The 22,824-nt window shown below is 43.7% G+C and overlaps 1 protein-coding gene across 4 annotated transcripts in view; it reads left to right on the top strand.

The window, feature by feature from the left end:
- Positions 1–22,824, top strand: part of LOC115108290 (DNA-directed RNA polymerase, mitochondrial-like) — a 93,770-nt gene that overhangs the window by 46,197 nt on the left and 24,749 nt on the right. For 3 of the 4 annotated variants that reach the window (XR_010460923.1, XM_029632443.2, XM_029632442.2), the window contains 4 exons: positions 1,944–2,066; positions 3,438–3,617; positions 7,447–7,533; positions 8,512–8,625. Coding sequence is in view for 3 of the 4 variants with exons in the window: in XM_029632443.2 (XP_029488303.1) it covers positions 1,944–2,066; positions 3,438–3,617; positions 7,447–7,533; positions 8,512–8,625 (504 nt within the window). In the remaining variant the exon portion in view is untranslated. Of the gene's footprint in view, positions 1–1,943; positions 2,067–3,437; positions 3,618–7,446; positions 7,534–8,511; positions 8,626–16,224; positions 16,915–22,824 lie in introns of those variants that run through there. The other variant, XM_029632445.2, reaches the window with a different exon arrangement.

The raw sequence follows: 22,824 nt of genomic DNA, 5'->3' as shown, positions 1-22,824 counted from the left end.
TTATAATTCACTGTATCACAATTCCAGTGGGTCAGAAGTTTACATACACTAAGATGACAGTGGCTTTTAATCAGCTTGGAACATTCCAGAAAATTCATGTCATGGTTTTAGAAGCTTCTGATAGGCGAATTGACACAATTTGAGTCAATTGGAGGTGTACCTGTGGATGTATTTCAAGGCCTACCTTCAAACTCAGTGCCTCTTTGCTTGACATCATGGGAAAATCAAAAGAAATCAACCTCTGAAAAAAATTGTAGACCTCCACAATTCTGGTTCATCCTTGGGAACAATTTCCAAATGCCTGAAGGTACCACTTTCATCTGTACAAACAATAGTACGCAAGAATAAACACCATGGGACCACGCAGCCGTCATACCACTCAGGAAGGAGACGCGTTCTTTGGTGCGAAAAGTGCAAATCAATCCCAGAACAACAGCAACGGACCTTGTGAAGATGCTGGAGGAAGCAGGTACAAAAGTATCTATATCCACAGTAAATCTAGTCCTATATCGACATAACCTGAAAGGCCGCTCAGCGAGGAAGAAGCCACTGCTCCAAAACCGCCATCAAAAAGCCAGACTACGGTTGCAACTGCACATGGGGACAAAGATTGTACTTTTTGTAGAAATGTCCTCTGGTTTGATGAAACAAAAATAGAACTCTTTGGCCATAATGACCATCCTTATGTTTGGAGGAAAAGGGGGAGGCTTGCAAGCCGAAGAACACCATCCCAAACGTGAAGCGCGGGGGTGGCAGCATCATGTTGTGGGGATGCTTTGCTGCAGGAGGGACTGTTGCACTTCACAAAATAGATGGCATCATGAGGAAAGAAAAATGTGCATATATTGAAGCAACATCTCAAGACATCAGTCAGGAAGTTAAAGTTTGGTCGCAAATTGGTCTTCTAAATGGACAATGACCCCAAGCATACTTCCAAAGTTGTGGCAAAATGGCTAAAGGACAACAAAGTCAAGGTATTAAAGTGGCCATCACAAAGCCCTGACCTCAACCCTATAGAAAATGTGTGGACAGAACTGAATAAGCCTACAAACCTGACTCAGTTACACCAGCTCTGTCAGGAGGAATGGGCCAAAATTCAACCAACTTACTGTGGGAAGCTTTTGGAAGGCTACCCGAAACGTTCGACCCAAGTTAATCAATTTAACGGCAATGCTACCAAATACTAATTGGGTGTATGTAAACTTCCGACCCACTGGGTAAGTGATGAAAGGAATAAAAGCAGAAATAAATCATTCTCTCTCCTATTATTCTGACATTTCACACTCTTAAAATAAAGTGGTGATCCTAACTGACCTATGACAGGGAATTTTTACTAGGATTAAATGTCAGGAATAGTGAAAAACTGAGTTTAAATATATTTGTCTAAGGTGTATGTAAACTTCCGACTTTAACTGTAGGTGTAAGCAATATGGTCATCCAGCCTAAATGATGTGTTCAGACATCAGTTAGCTTCTGTCTGTTGGCTGGGCTCTGGCTATGTAATAGAGCCAGTGGTAGAGCAATCTGCAGGGGTAAGCACAATCGGTGCCCAGTTAAAACCTCACAAAGAGCTGAGCAGCCCATTGACCTGGTCTTTCTCTGCTGCTTCAGGACTCCATCCATGGCCACGGTTAATCTTTTATTTGCCACTCCAATAAAAGTTGCTTGCTTATTTGCTCTCTATTTTCCTTTCTATTATTTTCGAGTCTCTCTGTCTCTGTGTGAGAAGTGAAGGTCCAGATGTCTTTTGGAATGAGCGTAGTAATTTGACTGGTACTTAGTTGTCTGTTACTCTAGCCTCGGAAAAATTACAATCTGTGGGCTATGTCATTGTTAAATGAAACGAATGCTGCCAGCAGTATCACACCGCCTACTCGACTCCATCCACCAGTTTTGTGATCTGTTATAGTGTTGCATCTCTCTCTCTCCCTCCTCTCTCTCAGGATGGCTCGTGTAACGGCCTGCAGCACTATGCAGCCCTGGGTCGAGACGTGATTGGTGCCACCTCTGTGAACCTTATTCCCTGTGAGGTGCCCCAGGATGTCTACAGCGGGGTGGCACAGCAGGTCAGTCAGCCTGGGCACCAGAGGGCGCAGTGGGCAGGGGTTCTAGTTAATGCTGGGGTGGTTGAATCACCCTTCCCTTACCACCTGATTCGGATGGGTTGGATTAAATGCGGAAGACACATTTCAGTTGAATGCATTGTAGTAAAACCCTTTCCCTTATACTGTAGTAATAACACCAACGGTCAAAAACAGCTTGGCTGTAATGCCCAAATTCATGTTCTATTTATCTTCCTATGTCCTTGATGAGTGTCTTACATTATTGAGCTTCTTTATTCATTTACTTGGGTGGTTGGACTCCTAGAGAATGACAGTCTACTTGTTATTTTTCCTTTGCACAGTCTATAATAACAGCACCTGCTCTCCTCAGCCTTACATCAGGCTTACTTTGCCTCTTTGCCCCAGAGCTCCTCTTTGCCCTAGAGCTCCTCTTTGCCCCAGACTCCTCTTTACCCCAGAGCTCCTCTTTACCCCAGAGCTCCTCTTTGCCCCAGAGCTCCTCTTTGCCCCAGAGCTCCTCTTTGCCCCAGAGCTCCTCTTTGCCCCAGAGCTCCTCTTTGCCCAAGAGCTCCTCTTTGCCCAAGAGCTCCTCTTTGCCCAAGAGCTCCTCTTTGCCCAAGAGCTCCTCTTTGCCCAAGAGCTCCTCTTTGCCCCAGCTCCTACAGCGCAAGGATTCTGCTCTGAACAAGCGTCTCATTTTAAGGGGAAATAATTTTAGGCTAATAGTGAGCCTATTGATTTTAGCACTGGTGGGAGTGGAGAGTGTTTATGCTGTGATAAAAAAGCACAGTGCGGCCATGCCAAAAACATCAAGCCTCATTTAACTGGAGCAGCAGAGTACATTGAGGAGTTCTCAATGAGCTGGGCTGCCCGTCAGAATAGTGCTGTGTCAGTGCTCTCTGCTCCCTCCTACCTCATTGTCCACTCACCCCTGGGAGCTCTGATTAGAAAGCAGCTGATGAAATCATCTCCGCTCTGAGTCCTAGGGAGGAGAAACACCTCCTGTACACACAGGGTCCCAATCATCCAGGTTACAATGTTTACAGGAAGTATACACCCGGTGTAACTTTAAAGTGATTGCAGTTCATTGATTCAGACTGTACACTTGTATAACTAGTACAGCAGGTTCTGTACAGGCTATACAGCAAAGTGCTGCTAAAGCAATTGCTCTATTGAGGCAGTGTGGTAGCTGTGTCGCAGGCACTGACAGTCTAAATCATTGTATTGTCTGTAGCACACTGAGTCAATGTGGCGCTCTTATGCTCCCAAATGATGCTCTGTGCCTGTCAGTCAGTGAATGATACTATTGTGAGTCAGTGCGATTCCCTTTGGACAAGATGACAATGTGTTTGGTGCTCTCTGTGGGTTTTATAGGTGGAGGAGTTCCGTGTGCGGGATGCTGAGAAGGGTCTGAAGATCGCCCAGGTGCTGGAGGGCTTCATCAGCAGGAAGGTGGTGAAGCAGACGGTGATGACGGTGGTGTACGGGGTGACGCGCTACGGAGGACGCCTCCAGATAGAGAAGAGGCTCAAGGAGATTGATGACTTCCCCAAGGTAAGGCCTACGAGTAGCCTCCAGGACCCCGGGGGGGACTATAAAGATTGGTTCCATTTATCCATCCTCGGGTGTGGGCTAAGCTATACCATTATACTAGTGTATACCGATACCACGATAGTATCACGGTACCAAAACGTCATGATACTTATGATACCAGCATTTTAGAATACCGTAGTACCATTTCATATGATACTACCACATTTTTGTCCCCTACTGATCTAAAGAACCTGCTGGCACCTGTTATAAAATGTTTATATATTCAGTTGATTTGAAGCAACAGCCGCCAGTCTCTGGTATGCGCCGGTCCAATAATATCCACTTCACTTTCATGTTGCAACTGTAATCAGCCAGCAGTATCCCCTTCCAGCCATCACTCACATGCCTCTCTCTGTCCAAGCTTCCTGCACATCTGTTCCTCCATCAGTTTTGTAAATATCATTTAGGGGACGCAGACCCTGATGAGTCTTCTGGTGTTACATTGGAGCAGAGCGTACAAAGTTGGCATCATTTCATTGACTGTTACCAAGAGCACAGGCTAGTCTTAGTATGGTTCACTGTCATGCGCAGCCTCTGAGTGCCAGAGAGGGGAAATGGACAGGCATGCTTTCAGCTTTACAGCAAAGAAATGGCTCGTCTCTAGCCTAAACGGTTACAAAGAATATGAGCCATAATAACGGAGATAACTTTTATAACTAGACAAGACAGTTAAGAACTCATTCTTATTTACACTGATGGCCTACCGGGGAACAGTGTGTTAACTGCCTTGTTCAGGGGAAAAACGACAGATCTTTACCTTGTCTGCTCGGGGATTCGATCTACCAACCTTTCGGTTACTGTTCCTGTGCTCAAACCACTAGGTTACCTTCCGCCCCTTCTACACCATTTGACCACTTCAAATCCCCAAAGAGAGCTGCTGTTGGTTTTATGATGTCACTATGAACTTTCTAGATGTATACTTATATAACAATCTCCTATATCATATGACTGTGTTACGAGAAATGGCATACACAGCGATACATTCCCATGTGTGTCATACTGATGACTGATGTCATTCACTGTATATCCGTCTATGATAGCCATTGATTTTTATTGATCTTTAGGTACCTCACACAAGCACGTAGGCCTGTTATAATACAGTAGCAAGGGTGCAACTTTCAGGGGACATGTCCCCCCCCCCCCCCCCACATTCAGAAATTCAATTTCTGTCCCCCCCTAGAGTTTCTTTTCTCATAGCCAGAGAGATGTTAACACTTGTAATTAGTTCAACAGGGAATCTGGGAACAGTGTAATGGGATATTATTACTACAGTGAAACGAATGGCTGGGGAAATCGTCTGATCACACTGAGATTTATATACCACTGTAATGTGACGATCGTACTTCTCATAACCTTTTAGTTCAACACAGCAATATCACCATGAATTTAATACCCCTATTCTCAGTCAAATTCTATGCCAAAATCATTGATACCTATACAAATGGTAATTGTCTCATCATAATCTACTGTATTATGGTAATTGAAAACAGTATGGAGAAAGCCCCCCCAGTTGATACAATCATCCAGTTGAGTATGTAAATGTGGTGGTTGGGATGTCATTAGTTACAATGGTGTCAGGGGTAATGAGAGTGCTGATGGCCTCACAGCCTGTCTAAGGGGCCCTGCTGTGGTAGGGTACAGTTAAACCTCTGTGCTCCCCCAACAGCAGAACTGGGAAGGAGTTGGGATAGACAGGCAGCAGCTGGGGGCTTGTGGCACCACACACACTGATATCCATTTTTTGTTTCTGCTTATAATTTCCGACATTTTGGTAGGCTATGTGTTAGTCGACTTGTCTATAATTAGATGGGGCTTCTCTTTTGTCATTATGTTGCCCTAGAAGACTAAATAAACCTTTGCTCAACAGGATAATGTAATAGATCGATATTATTAATTTTTCAATTTAGTTGAAATTGGTAAAGTTTTCTGTCATCTTTCGCGGAGCAAAATAATTCAATAATGCAACAAAAAAACGGGAAAGATTTTCTGTGCAAAATGTCCAAATGACATCCGTTTAACCGGTGGTAAGGAGAAAGAAAGCTGTGAAAACGACCCAACGATTTCAGTTCGGCTTAGATGCATATTTTATGTGGTTAAAATACTATCCGATTTTATGACGCTGTTATGATAAAGACAGCACCTCCGCAGATGGTATATAACTGAGCATTGCATTCTCTCAAGATGCAGAAATAAAGATATCATATTTCTCCAGTCCAGTCTAAACCTTACCAAACCATATTTGATATAGTGTCGCCATTATATTTGAAATGAGCAAGTGTGATGATAATCATTAGGATATTTTAGCGATCTGCAGTAGAAGATATCCTAATTGTCCCCCAGCCTTCAGATGTGAGCTAAACAGTTAACTTGGTATGTGTTTTTAGGTTATAGATGAGGAAGTGAAATTGTTCCAAACGTTGAATGCTGCTTTGCGATCTATTAACAGCAAGGGTTGCATTAAATAGACACAATATTTTTTAATGATGCATTTGGCGATGTTCAGTTAATTCGCACAAAAGAATTCACTGAAAGTTGATACATGTAGGCCCTTCATATATAGGCTATGCACAGCACTTCGTTCAATTTATCGAATCAGTTATTATTTTTTTGCTCAAACCGCGAGCAATACCTGGCAAACTCAGACATTTATCTCAAAACACAGGGCTGTCGATTTGCACGGGACGAGTATTATCAGAGGACTTTGGAGTTTGCCAAAAAACAATAGGTTATTCTGGTTAGTCAATGTCCAGATAAACCCTGAAGTTTAAGTGTATGCAATAATACTAGAGAGCCTAAAATAATTAAATAAAACCTCAATGTAGCCTATATAAATTGCGCAATAATGAAACATTTATGGATTATCGTTTCTCTTTATTCAACCCTCCCGCCACCCACCCGCCCTTCAGCCACACAACATTTAATGACCCTTAACATCGGCGTCTATCAACTAGGGCTGAGCAGTTTTACGATATACCGGTATTGATGCACAGACCTTCTTGCGTTTTTACATTACCTTCTATAACTGTATTTTAATGTTTGGTTTGTTGAATATGATATGCCGTGTGTAACGCCCATTTTTATAGTTTACTCCGCTACTTGAGTCATCTCTCTCTCTCATGCTGCTTTCCACACAGACCTAGCCGCCCCCTGTCACTCAAGGGGCGCATTTGTTCCTCGACCACCAAGACACTTGCGTTCAGGCATGGTCAATGCAGCACATGTAACAATGTTGATGACAATGATACTGTTTTCACTTTGCGTCTTAATATGAACCCACAAACGTTCTATAATTACACTATTACTCTGTGTTTCTTACATCTGCAAACGGCTAGTTTCTTTTCTGAGCAAGTTGGGCCTAAATCGTGTTAGCCGCTAATGCTAATAGAGCAAACATTATTAGCTATACAGCCTGATAATACCGATGATGATGGTGTAGACCTAAATCAGCATGTTGTTTAGAATGTATGTGTTGCCACCCTAGGGTCACACGCTACTCCTAAAGCAAATGTAGAACTTTTATTATTCAAAAATGTTAAATATTGTAATTCAGTCCAATTTTTTACAATTATTTTTTTTTAAAGTGATATGATATTTTGGCCATATCGCCCAGCCCTAATACATGTATCAACCCATGAATTGTATGGAACAGACCATCATTTATCTTGTGGAGTTCATCAGGGTTCTGTACTTTTACTCTTTTTGAATATGTGCAAATAAATGTGTATATAGATGTGCTGGATTTGGATATATGTATTGTCCTGCCATTGAGATGTGTGTGTTGTGATTGCAGGAGTATGTATGGGATGCCTCTCACTACCTGGTCCACCAGGTGTTCAGCAGTCTGAAGGAGATGTTCACCGGCACTAGAGAGATCCAGGTACATGACACACATTACTAATATATCCATTTACCTGCTGCATATGCCGTCTCCACAGTTCACCCAGCGCGCAAAATGAGTGTGTGAACTTATTATTAACGACTAATTTACTTTACTATTAGCGCAATAGCCGTGGTCGTTCATCATTTTCATTCCCTTTATAGTTCACATACATTTAGGACGACATTCACCAGCACCTGGTACGGTCTCATAAATTAAAACCATAGGAGTGAGAATGATCAGGGTATCTTAAGGACCCACCACCCACCCTTTCTATTAGCTAACCAGGGTGTGAGGGCAGACATGAAATATCCCCCCTTCGCCTCGCCCCTGCTCCCGGTTCATCTCAAGGAGAGAGCAGCAGTGGTTAAGTACATGATCAATCCCTCTCTCCTCTTCCTCTCCTCTCTGCCTGGGTAAGGGAGGAGAAATAGGGAGAAAGAGGAACACAGACAGTCTGATGAATGGGCAGTGGATGATGACCTCTGGGACGCTAATATGGCTTCCATTCCTAGACAGTGAATCTGTGTGAGAGAGAGAGAGTGAACAGACTCAGCAACAGCACTGTAATGTGTCTAGTGTAGTGTTCTACTGTCTGCAAGCAACAACTGTCCACCTGTTTATACAAAAATGCTCCATCTGTTGGCACTGGATATAACTAATCACGGAAGAAGCTGCATCTAAGTTTAAACTGATCATACTTTCAAGCTGCTGGGTGAATGTAATGTCTATTTTCTAAAAGCAATTTCACAAACATCCTAATTTGAACAGAACATAGTCCATATGTACTCACCAGTCAACAGTAGATGACGAAAGTGATTTGAATCCCCTAGCTCTGATGTGTATCTACAGTAGCTGGCAGCAGAGCAGGTTGCATGCTGTGACCTGTGAGTGGTGTTTTAAGTGTCCTACTTAAATTTCACTGAGTGACCACCTCGCCTCCAATTAGCTAACCCGTGGCGGGGCCCTCTATTTCAGGACTGGCTGACGGAGAGCGCCAGGCTCATCTCTAAGTCGGGCAGCACGGTAGAGTGGGTGACACCCCTGGGCCTTCCCATCATCCAGCCCTACCACCGCAGCCGGACACAGATGGTAAGAGTAAATGTCACTTACTCTAGATACTTAAGATATTGCTTAGTTGGAGCTCAGAGAAGCATAAAGAAATAAGTATATATTGAACATCTTACACCCAAGCGGTGATCCTTCCTTTGTGTCCTACTACACTTGTGTTTACAGTAAAGGCACCCTGTGCTGCTGCACTGTTATACAAGCTCATACATGTCAACTTTGCCCTTTTCAAAGAAAATATGTGCATATTTATACAATATACAGTACCAGTCAAAGTTTGGACACACCTACTCATTGTGTCAAGTTGGCTGGATGTCCTTTGGGTGGTGGACCATTCTTGATACACACGGGAAACTGTTGAGTGTAAAAAACCCAGCAGCGCTGCGGTTCTTGACACAAACCGGTGCGCATGGTAGCTACTACCATACCCCGTTCAAAGACACTTAAATTGTTGTCTTTCAACTGGTCGTAGAAAGAGCATGTGTTCTTAATATTTTGTGCACTCAGTCTATGTGTTCTGTAGACTAACCAATCTGTCTGTGTTCACCATTAATGCCAGTCACATGTTATCTGGAGAGGTCATGAAAATAACAAGCAGACTAGGGTCCCTCGTAAGGTCCCCTTTCCCCCCTAATTGAGACCAGTGTCTCTCTGTGAGCTTGTTGTTTGGTTATAGTGGTGTGTCGTGAGCTGGTAGAAGGGCCTAAAAGCAGTAGCCAATTACAGGGCTCTCTTCACCTCACCTGACCTCTGCTGACCTCACTGACAGACTGGGGGCGGCGGCCTCTGAAAGGTCTCGTGCTGCCTCGTGGCCTTGTGAAACAATAAGCCAGCTGCAGCAGTGGCTTTGCATGCTCCCTCTCTTCCTCCTCCACCCCCTTTCCTTCCCCCTCTTTCTCTTCAATCTATTCTCCCCTTCTCTCTCTCTCATCTGCCTCTCTGCCTGCCAGGCAGTATTAAGAGCCAGAGCCTGAGCTCAGAGGTGGTTATGTTGTGTGGAAGTTTAGGCAGAGCTGCTTCTTCTCACTTCTGCTGAAAGCATCTGGCTGCGCATCTGTCTCACTGGCACCGAGGTCTCTGTAGCATTTATTGTCACTGAGCTGGCCAATATACGTCCTGTGGTCAACACTGGCACTGGCTCCACCAACCCAAGCCTCTGGAGAAGGGTGTGGCATTAGGGCACCTGAAATTGAGAGTTGCTTAATATTGGCTATGTATGCATGCATGTCTTTGTTCTTTTGCCACATGTTTTACATTTCAAATGTCATTCAAATCCAAGGAAATGTGTAACCGCCATTTTGTCTTTGTGCCTGACACTGCCTTGTGGTTGAACAGGAGGGTGTGGCAGGGCTCCCCTGTTCTGAACACATGAACCAGGTAATGGGCAGAGGGCACACTGACTCTACTCTGGCACAGCTCTGCTTATCATCACTGCAATGCAGAGAGGGCTGTGACTTCTATACCCTTTCTTGTCCTCTACTCTCTCCTCTCGTCCTCCAGAATACAGTGCACCACCACCACCACCAGGCCCCTGTCTGTCCTTCAGGCCTGTGCTGTCAGTCAGTCAGACAGCAGTGATGTCAGATGGCACCCTAATAGTCTGAGTTAATCTGACAGTTACTATTCTGCTGCCCACTGAGACCGAGGTGCTGCTAAATCAAAATCAAATCAAATTTATTTATAATGCCCTTCTTACATCAGCTGATACCTCAAAGTGCTGTACAGAAACCCAGCCTAAAACCCCAAACAGCAAGCAATGCTGGTGTAGAATGCACGGTGGCTAGGAAAAACTCCCTAGAAAGGACAAAACCTAGGAAGAAACCTAGAGAGGAACCAGGCTATGAGGGGTGGCCAGTCCTCTTCTGGCTGTGCCGGGTGGAGATTATAACAGAACATGGTTGAGATGTTCAAATATGACCAGCATGGTCAAATAATAATAATCACAGTCGTTTTTGAGGGTGCAGCAAGTCAGTACCTCAGGAGTAAATGTCAGTTGGCTTTTCATAGCCGATCATTAAGAGTATCTCTACCGCTCCTGCTGTCTCTAGAGAGTTGAAAACAGCAGGTCTGGGACAGGTGAACAGGTCCAGTGAACAGGTCAGGATTCCATAGCCGCAGGCCGAACAGTTGAAACTGTAGCAGCAGCACGGCCAGGTGGACTGGGGAAAGCAAGGAGTCATCATGCCAGGTAGTCCTGAGGCATGGTCCTCTGAGAGAGAGAAAGAAAGAGAGAATTAGAGAGAGCATACCGGATAAGACAGGAGAAGTACTCCAGATATAACAAACTAACCCTAGCCCCCCGACACATAAACTACTGCAGCATAAATACTGGAGGCTGAGACAGGAGGGGTCAGGAGACACTGTGGCCCCATCCGATGATACCCCCGGACATGGCCAAACAGGAAGGATATAACCCCACCCACTTTGCCAAAGCACAGCCCCCACACCACTAGAGGGATATCTTCAACCACCAACCTACCATCCTGAGACAAGGCCAAGTATAGCCCACAAAGATCTCCGCCACGGCACAACCCAAGGGGGGGCACCAACCCAGACAGGAAGATCACGTCAGTGACTCAACCCACTCAAGTGACGGACCCCTCCTAGGGACGGCATGAAAGGGCACCAGTAAGCCAGTGACTCAACCCCTGCTTCAGAGCTTGGGTATTTTCTGTATACCAGGGAGCTAGTTTCTTATGACAATTTTTTTTAAAGTTTTTATGGGTGCAACTGCATCTAGGGTATTGCGCAAGGTTAAATTGAGTTCCTCAGTTAAGTGGTAAACTGATGTTTGTCCTCTGATGTCCTTGGGTAGGCAGAGGGAGTCTGGAAGGGCATCAAGGAATCTTTTCCGTGTGAATATTAAAATCACCAAAAATGTGACTTATCTGCTATGACTACAAGGTCCGATAGGAATTCAGGGAACTCAGTGAGGAACACTGTATATGGCCCAGGAGGCCTGTAAACAGTAGCTATAAAAAGTGATTGAGTAGGCTGCATAGATTTCATGACTAGAAGCTCAAAAGACGAAAGCGTCATTTTTTTTTTTTGTAAATTGAAATTTGCTATCGTAAATGTTAGCAACACCTCCGCCTTTGCGGGATGCACGGGGATATGGTCACTGGTGTAACCAGGAGGTTCGGCCTCATTTAACACAGTAAATTCATCAGGCTTAAGCCATGTTTCAGTCAGGTCAATCACATCAAAATTATGATTCAGGGATTAGTTAATTGACTATAACTGCCTTTGAAGTGAGGGATCTAACATTAAGTAGCCCTATTTTGAGATGTGAGGTATCACGATGTCTTTCAATAATGGCAGGAATGGAGGAGGTCTTTATCCTAATGAGATTGCTTAGGCGAACACCGCCATGTTTAGTTTTGCCCAACCTAGGTCGAGGCACAGACACGCTACTGCAGTTTCTGTGACCCTCCCTCCCCAATCTTCTCTGAGAGAGTTACTCTAATAACATTGCCCCAATTTTGGACTTAATTTTCCAGTGTTAAATGCAGGAGGTTAGTATGAATTTAGGAGGGTTCACAGAGAGGGTGTGTGGGGGTTGAGGTTGTTTGATCTCAGCTCCAAGGTGGAGCCTTTGCAGGCCTATTTGCGGTATATAGCAATATACTGTTATGTTTTGATTTGATTAATATTCTCCCTATTAGTCTACTACCTGGCATTTCCTCAGGAAGCCTGGGCTCGGGAGCTGGATATCATCATTCCACTGTGTGATTTCAGGTCATTACATTTTATTGGACTTTTACGGCATTTCTTGATGAAGGTCTTCATAAATCAGGGGGCTGTGTCAATTCTTCTCCTCTTGAATTCTTCTCCACTTAATCGTTTTTAATCACACACCCAACCGTGCTGCCATGCCATCTCACATGTTACCCGGTGCTGGAGAAAACACACAACACAATCTCAATGGAGGAAGAATCACCTGACTACTACACTACACACTTAACTGCTCTGCCCTACCAAGCAAAAGAGCAGGAATTGCTTCAACGTTTTTTTTTTTGTCCAGCAAAATATATTGTAGGCAGATTATTGGAGATGTGGTTATCTGTTGTTTTACTGCAAGGTTATTTTTTTTATTCATATTTACCCTGACCTCTGACATGACCTTTGACCGTAGCTTGGTACACCCACTGGAATATGTTTCCATGACAATTATTTTTTTAACACAAACTTGTGTTATTATATTTATTTGGATGTGGCTGTCAATGTCATATAATTTGATACTTCTATCAGCAAAGAACAATAGATAATACCAAGGTCAACAAACCGTAGACACTGCAGCCCAAAGCTCAGTGAAACCAAGGTAAAAAGCTGACTTGAGTGATGGCAGTTACAGTGAAACCAAGGAAAACAGCAGTAACTTTTTTCAGTTACTGTAAACATGACCCCCCCCCCCAATAACACAACACATTGGAGGCAGGATATTTGTCCGCATGTATTTAATGTATAAAAAGGGTCAACATTTGTTTCACCAAATGTGCAGTTATTGCTCTTTTGAATCGCTAACTAAAGACCAAGATATATTTTGTATAATTCTACTAGAAAAAACATAGGCCTATAGCCTATTTTCATTTCCATTGCAATAAAATACTAGTGCAATCCATTTGATCAACTTTATTTGTATATTCAATTAGTAATAGAGAGTAATTAGAGTAATTACTAAAGTCATTTAGAGTAATTACTAAAGTGCAGTTACAGCTTCTTTTGACAAAGTAGAAACGAAAAAGATGATAATAATCAAATCAAAATCAAATCAAATTGTATTAGTCACATGCGCCGAATACAACAGGTATAGGTAGACCTTACAGTGAAATGTTTACTTATTAAGAGCCCCTAACCAACAATACAGTTTAACAAGGAATTAAAGAGCAACAGTAAAATAACAATATCAAGACTATATACAGGGGGGGTACCAAAACAGTCGATGTGCGGGGGGCACTGGTTAGTTGAGGTAGTATGTGCATGTAGGTAGAGTTATTAAAGTGAATATGCATAGATGACAACAGAGAGTAGCGGTGGTGTAAAGAGGGGGGGACAATGCAAATAGTCTGGGTAGCCATTTGACTAGATGTTCAGGAGTCTTATGGCTTGGGGGTAGAAGCTCTGGTACCGCTTGCCGTGTGGTAGCAGAGAGAACAGTCTATGACTACTAGTCTATGACTACTGTGGCCGGAGTCTTTGACAATTTTTAGGGCCTTCCTCTGACACCGCCTGGTATAGAGGTCCTGGATGGCAGGGAGCTTGGCCCCAGTGATGTACTGGGCCATTCGCACTAACCTCTGTAGTGCCTTACGGTCGGAGGCCGAGCAGTTGCCATACCAGGCAGTGATGCAACCAATGGTGTTGAACGCTGAGCTGTAGTTAATGAATAGCATTCTCACATAGGTGTTCCTTTTTGTCCAGGTGGGAAAGGGCAGTTTGGAGTGCAATAGAGATTGCATCATCTGTGGATCTGTTGGGGTGGTATGCAAATTGGAGTGGGTCTAGGGTTTCTGGGATAATGGTGTATGTGAGCCGTGACCAGCCTTTCAAAACACTTCATGGCTACAGACGTGAGTGCTACGGGTCGGTAGTCGTTTAGGCAGGTTACCTTAGTGTTCTTGTGCACAGGGACTATGGTGGTATGTTTAAAACATGCTGGTATTAGAGACTCGGACAGGGAGAGGTTGAAAATGTCAGTGAAGACACTTGCCAGTTGGTCAACGCATGCTTGCTGTACACGTCCTAGTAATCCGTCTGGCCCTGCGGCCTAGTAATTTTGACCTGTTTAAAGGTCTTACTCGTGTCGGCTGCGGAAAGCGTGATCACACAGTCTTCCGGAACAGCTGGTGCTCTCATACATGTTTCAGTGTTATTTGCCTCGAAGCGAGCATGGAAGTAGTTTAGCTCATCTGGTAGGCTTGCGTCACTGGGCAGCGCAGTAATATAACCAGCCAGGTGCGTAGGTGAAATTATTTGCTCTATTCCTAAGCAAAAACACCAGTTCATGACCAATTGTAAAATATTTATTGCATAAAGAAATTTTAGTGGAAATACATTGCATTTGTAAAGTATTCAGACCCCTTGACTTTTTCCACATTTTATTACGTTACAGCCTTATTCCATAATAGATTTTTTTTGAATGATCCTCTTTAGCTCTAAGGTTGGATGGGGAGTGTCGCTGCAAAGCTTTTTTCAGGTCTTTTCAGGCTCTGGCTGGACCATTCAAGGATATTCAGAGACTTGTCCCAAAGCCACTCCTGCGTTGTCTTTGCTGTGTGCTTAGGGTTGTTGTCCTGTTGGAAGGTAAACCTTCCCCCAGTCTGAGGTCCTGAGTGCTCTGGAACAGGTTTTCATCAAGGATCTCTCTGTACTTTTCTTTGTTCATCTTTCCCTCGATCCTGACTAGTCTCCCAGTCCCTGCCACTTGTTGTTTTCATCAGAACAATCTTTTTTCTTATGGTCTGAGAGTCCTTTAGGTGCCGTTTAGCAAACTCCAAGTGGGCTGTCATGTGCCTTTTACTGAGGAGTGGCTTCCATCTGGACACTCTACCATAAAGGCCTGATTGGTGGAGTGCTGCACAGATGGTTATCCTTTTGAAAGGTTCTCCCATCTCCACAGAGGAACTCTAGAGTTCTGTCAGAGTGACCATCGGGTTCTCTCTGACCAAGGCGCTTCTCCCCAATTGCTCAGTTTGGCTGGGGAGCCAGCTCTAGGAAGAGTCTAGGTGGTTCCAAACTTCTTCCATTTAAGAATGATGGAGGTCACTGTGTTCTTGGGGACATTCAATCCTGCAGACATTTTTTGGTACCCTTCCCCAGATCTGTGCCTCGACACAATCCTGTCTTGGAACTCTATGGACAATTCCTTCGACCTCATGGCTTTGTTATTGCTCTGACATCCACTGTCAACTGTGGGACCTTGTACAGACAGGTGTGTGCCTTTCCAAATCATGTCCTATCAATTGAGTTTACCACAGGTGGGCTCCAATCAAGTTGTCGAAACATCTCAAGGATGATGAATGGAAACAGGATGCACCTGAGCTCAATTTCTAATCTATTTATTTCTAAAAAATAAATCTAAAAACCTGTTTCGCTTTGTCATTATGGGGTATTGTTTGTAGATTGATGAGGATAAAATACATTTATTCCAAAATGTGGAAAAGGGAAGGGGTCTGAATACTTTCCGAGTGCACTGTAAACTATCGTCACGTCTATCATTGACACATTTTTTGCACCACTACAATTAGAAAAAATAAATGTGGTTGAACGCTACCCTGTTTTGCCTCTACCTAACTGGGTATGAAGGCCCCGGCCCTTACAATTGGATTGTCTTTGAGCTAGCTGTTTGTCATTGTGCCCTATTGCCAAGCATAGGGCTGGGAGGGCTAAATTAAATATTGTCTTCCCTTGTCAATAACTCTTCCATTCCATCTACCCCCCACAGCCTACTTTGCCCAGTCAGGTTTACATGTTATACAATGCCAGAATTTCAGAGTGGATTTAGAGTGTCGTGCTCCTTCACCTTTACTGACCATTGATGGGCTAGTTATATACCGATAGCAGTGCTGCTGCTCCCTCTCTTTAGCACTTGCGCTCTCTCTGTCTCTCTCTGGATTTGCTCAGTAGGGGTTCCAGTTCCCTGTTTGAAAATGTCACGGTGCCTGGCCAGATTCATGCAGAACCAGCCTGGATTCCATTAATAATCTTAAAGACAGGACACCGCCTCAGATCCGCACCACCACAGTCCTCTTATAGCCAGGACACCACAGCACAGATTTCCTGCAGCGCCTCTACTACTGGAGTGTAAGGATACAGACAGTAGCCCTGGAGTTCATGTTAAGGTCCATATCCTTCAATTTTCTTGGATAAAGGACTGCCAGAGATTGTAATTGATGTGCCAATTCTTAAGTAGAAGCAATGTGCTTTATTGGATATATTGTAGTACAGTCAGTGTATTTGAGTGTGCATTGAATGCAAGGTTTGGAATTGAAAAGCTTTTTGAGTGCAGTACCTGAAATGGAAAAGCTTCTAGGACTTGCAATTGCATTTGTAAGTCTATGGCTTCATTATAATAATACAGTGTATTGATGTGAACCGTCTCTGCCCAACCTGGGTTCAGCTGAAGGTGCTCTTCCCCAACAGTCTGTGTGTGTGTTGTGTGCACATTTGTATGGAATGTTCTACCCAAATATTTGTAAAGATGACTGATGGGGGGGGGGGTGCTGTGTTGAAGCCACCAGGCCTCCATCTTGGTACTCCCCCACCGTTGTAAAAAATATTTTGGAAGCTATATAAATCCATTTATTGTCTACATGCGTTTTTGCCTATTTTATTCTATTACAGACACTTTTAATGCATTCTTTGACATTATATTATGTGAGCTAAACATAAACATTTAAAATGAAGAAATATATACAAACATTTTCCTTAAAGGGCAACTCCACCACTTTTCTTCCTCATTTTCATTCTCTCCATCACAATACCAGTGTCAGCAAATATGAAAACGTCGCATTTCTACGTTTTGTAGAAACATTTTTAAAGTTAAAAAGTTCTACCTGTTGACATCAAACATTTAACACAGATTAAATGTGTGTGTTTTTAAACACTATGAGATTCAGGGTGGTGTGGCGAGCAAGGAAATACTCTCACTTGGGCTAGAACCTTGTTGCATGTTTTGAAAATCATTGTTCTTTACTTTTAATCCTATCCTGTGATGTCACAAATAAGCATTTTTTTAGGACTTTTCTTCTTCATGTTTTTAACCACAGATCATAGAAATGCTGGAGATGATGAATATGAGGTTGAAAACTGGTGGATTTGCCCTTTAACCCCCTAGAGTCAATGTTCACGCACCTGCGGAAATCCAATTAGCATGATAATAAAAAAAGTTTAAGCTAGAGAGATGTTTTTTTGTTGCATTGGATGCGTCTCAATCCACCAATGTTGCACTTCTGCATCTGCGGTGAAAGCTGACAGAGCTAGAGCGGTGTTTGTCAGACCATGAAACATCCCAAAAATCGGTCTTCTCTCACAAAATCATCTGTAGCTCCGAACGGTTTGTACGGTAGCTCTGAACGGTTTGCCTATAATCTATTATTTCCTCTATGGACATATGTGACTCTCATGAACGCTACGGTGTTCTCCATTCTGCTCTAGGATGCCCACAGGCCTCAAGACTCGTCTGAAGGTCCCCCGGGGAAAGTGTATGGAAGTACAGTACCAGTCAATAGTTTGGACACACCTAATCATTCAAGGGTTTTTCTTTATCTTTACTATTTTCCACATTGTAGAATAATAGTGAAGACATCAAAACTATGGAATAACACATATGGAATCATGTAGTAACCAAGTAAGTGTTTTAACAAATCAAAATATATTTTGGATTCTTCAAAGTAACCACCCTTTGCCTTGATGATAGCTTTGCACACTCTTGGCATTCTCTCAACCAGCTTCATGAGGTAGTCACCTGGAATGCTTTTCCAACAGTCTTCAAGGAGTTCCCACATGTGCTGAGAACTTGTTGGCTGCTCTTCCTTCACTCTGCGGTCGAACTCATCCCAAACCATCTCAATTGGGTTGAGGTTGAATGATTGTGGAGGCCATGTCATCTGATGCAGCACTCCATCACTCTCCTTTTTGATCAAATAGCCCTTATACAGCCTGGATGTGTGTTTTGGGTCATTGTCCTTTTGAAAAAAACAAATGATAGTCCCACTAAGCGCAAACCAGATGTGGAAGGCATATCGCTACAGAATGCTGTGGTAGCCATGTTGGTTAAGTGTGCCTTCAATTCTAAATAAATCACCAACAGTGTCATCAGCAAAGCACCATCACACCTCCTCATGGTGGGAACCACACATGCGGAGATCATCCATTCAGCTATTCTGCATCTCACAAAGACACGGCTGTTGGGAACTAAAAATCGGACATTTGGACTCATCAGACCAAAGGACAGATTTACACCGTTCTAATGTCCATTGCTCATGTTTCTTGGCCCAAGCAAGTCTCTTCTTATTATTGGTGTCCTTTACTAGTGGTTTCTTTGCAGCAATTCGACCATGAAGGCCTGATTCATGCAGTCTTCTCTGAATAGTTGATGTTGAGATGTGTCTGTTACTTGAACTCTGTGAAGCAATTTTTTGGGCTGCAATCTGAGGTGCAGTTAATTGCCCATTTCTGAAGCTGGTAACTCAAATGAACTTATCCTCTGCAGCAGAGGTGACTCTGTGTTTTCCTTTCCTATGGCGGTCCTCATGAGAGCCAGTTTCATCATAGTGCTTGTTGGTTTTTGCGACTGCACTTGAAGAAACGTTCAAAGTTCTTGACATTTTCTGGATTGACTGACCTTCATGTCTTAAGATAATGATGGACTGTCATTTTTCTTTGCTTATGAGCTGTTCCTGCCATAATATGGACTTGGTATTTTACCAAATAGATCTATCTTCTGTATACCATCCAGAAAATGTATATCACATCTTCTGTATACCACCCCTACCTTGTCACAACACAACTGATTGGCTCAAATGCATTAAGAAAGAAAGAAATTCCACAAATGAACTTGTAATTAATTCAACTGCTGTTAATTGAGATGCATTCCAGGTGACTAACTCATGATGCTGGTTGAGAGAATGCCAAGAGTGTTCAAAGCTGTCATCAAGGCAAAGGGTGGCTACTTTGAAGAATCTCAAATATAAAATATATTTTGATTTGTTTAACAGTTTTTTGGTTACTACATGATTCCATATGTATTATATCATAGTTTTGATGTCTTCACTATTATTGTTGATACTTTAAAATTAAAAATCAAATAGCAAAATGATCCTTGGTATTCCATATAGCTTAGTAGAACCCCCCCCTTTTAGAGATTACTTTTTGAGATTACTGATGTTACTGTCCCCGTTATAACCAAAAAATGGTGTGTGTATGGTTGTGTGGATCCGTTTGTGTGTGTGAAGCTGTGTGTGTGCTGTGCTGCTTACGTGTCTGGCATTCAGCACTAACGGAGAGCACTAACGCACTAACGGAGAGCAGACAGACATCCTAAGCAGGTCTGTCAGCTAGCCCAGCGTGCTCTGGTAGTGTGGCATCAAGCAGCGTAGATGCGCTGGGCTAGCTGCACCTCATCAGCAGGCTGGGGAGCAGAGGTGACAGATGGCAGGCCTCTGAAGGGCTCTCTCTGTCTCTCTCTCTCTCTCTCTCTCTCTCTCTGTGTCTCTCTCTCTCTGTGTGTCTCTCTCTCTCTGTGTGTCTCTCTCTCTCTGTGTGTCTCTCTCTGTGTCTCTCTCTCTGTCTCTCTCTCTCTCTCTCCCTCTCTCTCTGTCTCTCTCTCTCTCTCTCTCTCTCTGTCTCTGTCTCTGTCTCTCTCTCTCTCTCTCTGTGTCTCTCTCTCTCTGTGTCTCTCTCTCTCTCTCTGTCTCTCTCTCTGTCTCTCTCTCTCTCTGTCTCTCTCTGTCTCTCTCTCTCTCTGTGTCTCTCTCTGTCTCTCTCTCTCTCTGTGTCTCGCTCTGTGTCTCTCTCTCTCTGTGTCTCTCTCTGTCTCTCTCTCTCTCTCTCTCTTTGTCTCTCTCTCTCCTTTGTCTCTCTCTCTCTTTGTCTCTCTCTGTCTCTCTCTCTGTGTCTCTCTCTCTCTCTCTCTCCCTCTCTCTTTGTCTCTCTCTCTGTCTCTCTGTCTCTCTCTCTCTCTGTCTCTCTCTCTGTCTCTCGCTGTCTCTCTCTCTCTGTCTCTCTCTCTCTGTCTCTCTCTGTCTCTCTCTGTCTCTCTCTCTCTCTCTATGTGTCTCTCTCTCTCTCTCTCTCTCTCTGTAGATGTGATTTGTTTCTCTGTAGACGTGATTTGTTTCTGTAGTGTGAATCATATATTTAGCTGCCGATGCGAATGTGTGTATCATAGTCTGCTTTGTAAGTAATAACATCCTCAAACATACACCCACACACACTACCAAGACGAATGTAACTCACCCTTACACTATTATTCCCACACTTCGTGTTATATACCCTACATACTTCTATTCCCTCTCCATCTACTTGCATCATGGGGCCAACAGAAATTAAACACTACAAAGGTCACCTTTTCTCCCTAATATTCCACCATACTTGATTCAATCTTTTTTTGCTTTCATAAATGGACTCTGTGGATCATTAATTAGAGTAGACAATATGAGAGAAGATGAAGCACCCGGAACAACCAGTACACAAATAAGCAGGAAGAGAAGGGAGAGAAGCGTCCCATAATCAGTCAGTGGCGGAGGGAGGGAAGGTGGCCCAGTGCTGATGATAGGTCGGAGGAAATGACAGTAGCAAGCTGCGAGCAGCGTGGACATGCATCAATATGGCCGCCTAATGGGATTGTAGGCAACTAATCAGATTAGGGGTCACTTTTGCCTGGGCAAAGATTTTTCTCCTTTCCACCCTCGCTGGCTGAGTTACGTAAGTGAAACCGGAGAAGTGGATTTCACCGGGGAGAGGAGTGGTGGGTTATGGGGTTACTCCATGCTTTTATTACCCAGAGAGACAGACAGTAGATCTATGTTGAGTTGAAACCCTTCCATTAAGGGTCTTTTCCCTAGTGGGAATCCATCTACGCCGTATCCTCAACTAACCTTACTGGTGGAAACCCAAAGGATCGGGGGTCCCACTGTTAAAAACACTTTATGTTGGCGTTTAAAGACAACTCTCCAGTCTTTCTACATACTATTTTGCCTGCTGTGTGGAGGCCTACTTAAGATTTCCTTTCCAATCCTAACTCCTTGTCTTGATGAAACATGCTAGCTGCTGTAGTCACGATGAGTATGCTAGTGGAATATGCACTGTACCATACACAGAATCAGAATGAGTTATTCTAATTCCATGATACCGCACTTCTCCAAATGTTGACTTCTCCTCTCCCTCACTCCCCGAGAACCAAAGCCAGCAACTCCCCGCGGTTTTGGGGTGAACTAATAAATGCTGATGGAGTTTCAAGGACACCCTGGAGGTAATGGATAAAATAAGGAGACGGGAGGGATGGAGGGGAGAGGAAAAGGTCAATGGGAATTTGGTAGGTCTCTCCAGGGGGAGGTGAATAATTGTGTTGTACTTCATCTGTGGACTGTCTGACCACCGTGATCCATAAGATGAGTGAGTGACAGCTGGGGTGAGCGTGGTAGAGAGTTGGCCTGAGATAGACGGGCCAGGAATGCTCAGGTTAGCGTAGAGTGGTTGGCTCATTGGGCTGGAGGCAGGGCTGGGCTAGACATGGACTGATGATGGTTGTGGTAGGAACTGCCACAACAGAGTCGTAATGTGATGGGAATCCTCCCACTTCCGGCACAATGCTGCTTCATCACTGATACTTATGACTGTTTTATCTAGTGCTGTCTGATAGAGTAACTCTCAGGTGATTTGGGACTATTCTCCATGGAGAGAATGTTGCACTGTATCAAGGGCAAATTCATCATAAACTAAGGATTGGGCTAGGCTGGCAAAACTGTTGCAGATATAATGATGTGGGTATAGTGTACAAATCAAGACATAAATTAAAAACTCTCTCTGCAAAGATATATTGCAGATCCATTCCTAGGGAAAATTACAGTGATCAAGGTTTTAAAGGTAGACTCATCGATATGACATATATGCAGAAAGTAAACAACACGAGGCTCAACTTCTCTGCTGTTTTGGTCCCGTGGCTTCCACACTATGAGCATGAAGCGAACCGTGCACAAGCGCAGATATTGCGCGGCAACAGAGAAGGGCGACATCTTACGAGCTCCAACCCAACTTTGTTATTTAGTGACTTTTATCGTGTTTATGTTGATTTGTTTTGTACAGAAAATTCATACTATCATCACATAATGACCACCAAGTACTTCTGGACATCAGATCGACAGCTGTTTCACTGTTCCACGACTCAGCTATTCCACTGTTCAACCCTATTCCTTTGTTTCATAAGCTACCAAAACGCCACCGGCGAGATGGAATCCTGGTCAAATTGTGGCGAAGGGAACTGAACGTCACTCCTCAGCGTTCTATTGGCAAATGTTCAGTCACTCAAGAATAGCTTTGTTCGAGAGTCTCCTATCAGAGAGACTTGAAAAGCTGCAATATTATGTGTGGCAGGGATTGCACACGATAACGGATTACAAAGGGAAACCAAGCCGTGAGTTACCCACCGATGCAGAAGTCCCAAACGAGCTAAATATCACACTGTGCCTTGCGTGAAAGCCCATGTTTTTCCGGATGACTGTG

The sequence above is a fragment of the Oncorhynchus nerka genome, linkage group LG24 (genome assembly GCF_034236695.1).
Source record: "Oncorhynchus nerka isolate Pitt River linkage group LG24, Oner_Uvic_2.0, whole genome shotgun sequence".
In the NCBI taxonomy this organism is placed as follows: Eukaryota; Metazoa; Chordata; class Actinopteri; order Salmoniformes; family Salmonidae; genus Oncorhynchus; species Oncorhynchus nerka.
Note: the sequence above shows the minus strand (reverse complement) of the source record. Positions and strands in the feature narration are given on the sequence as shown.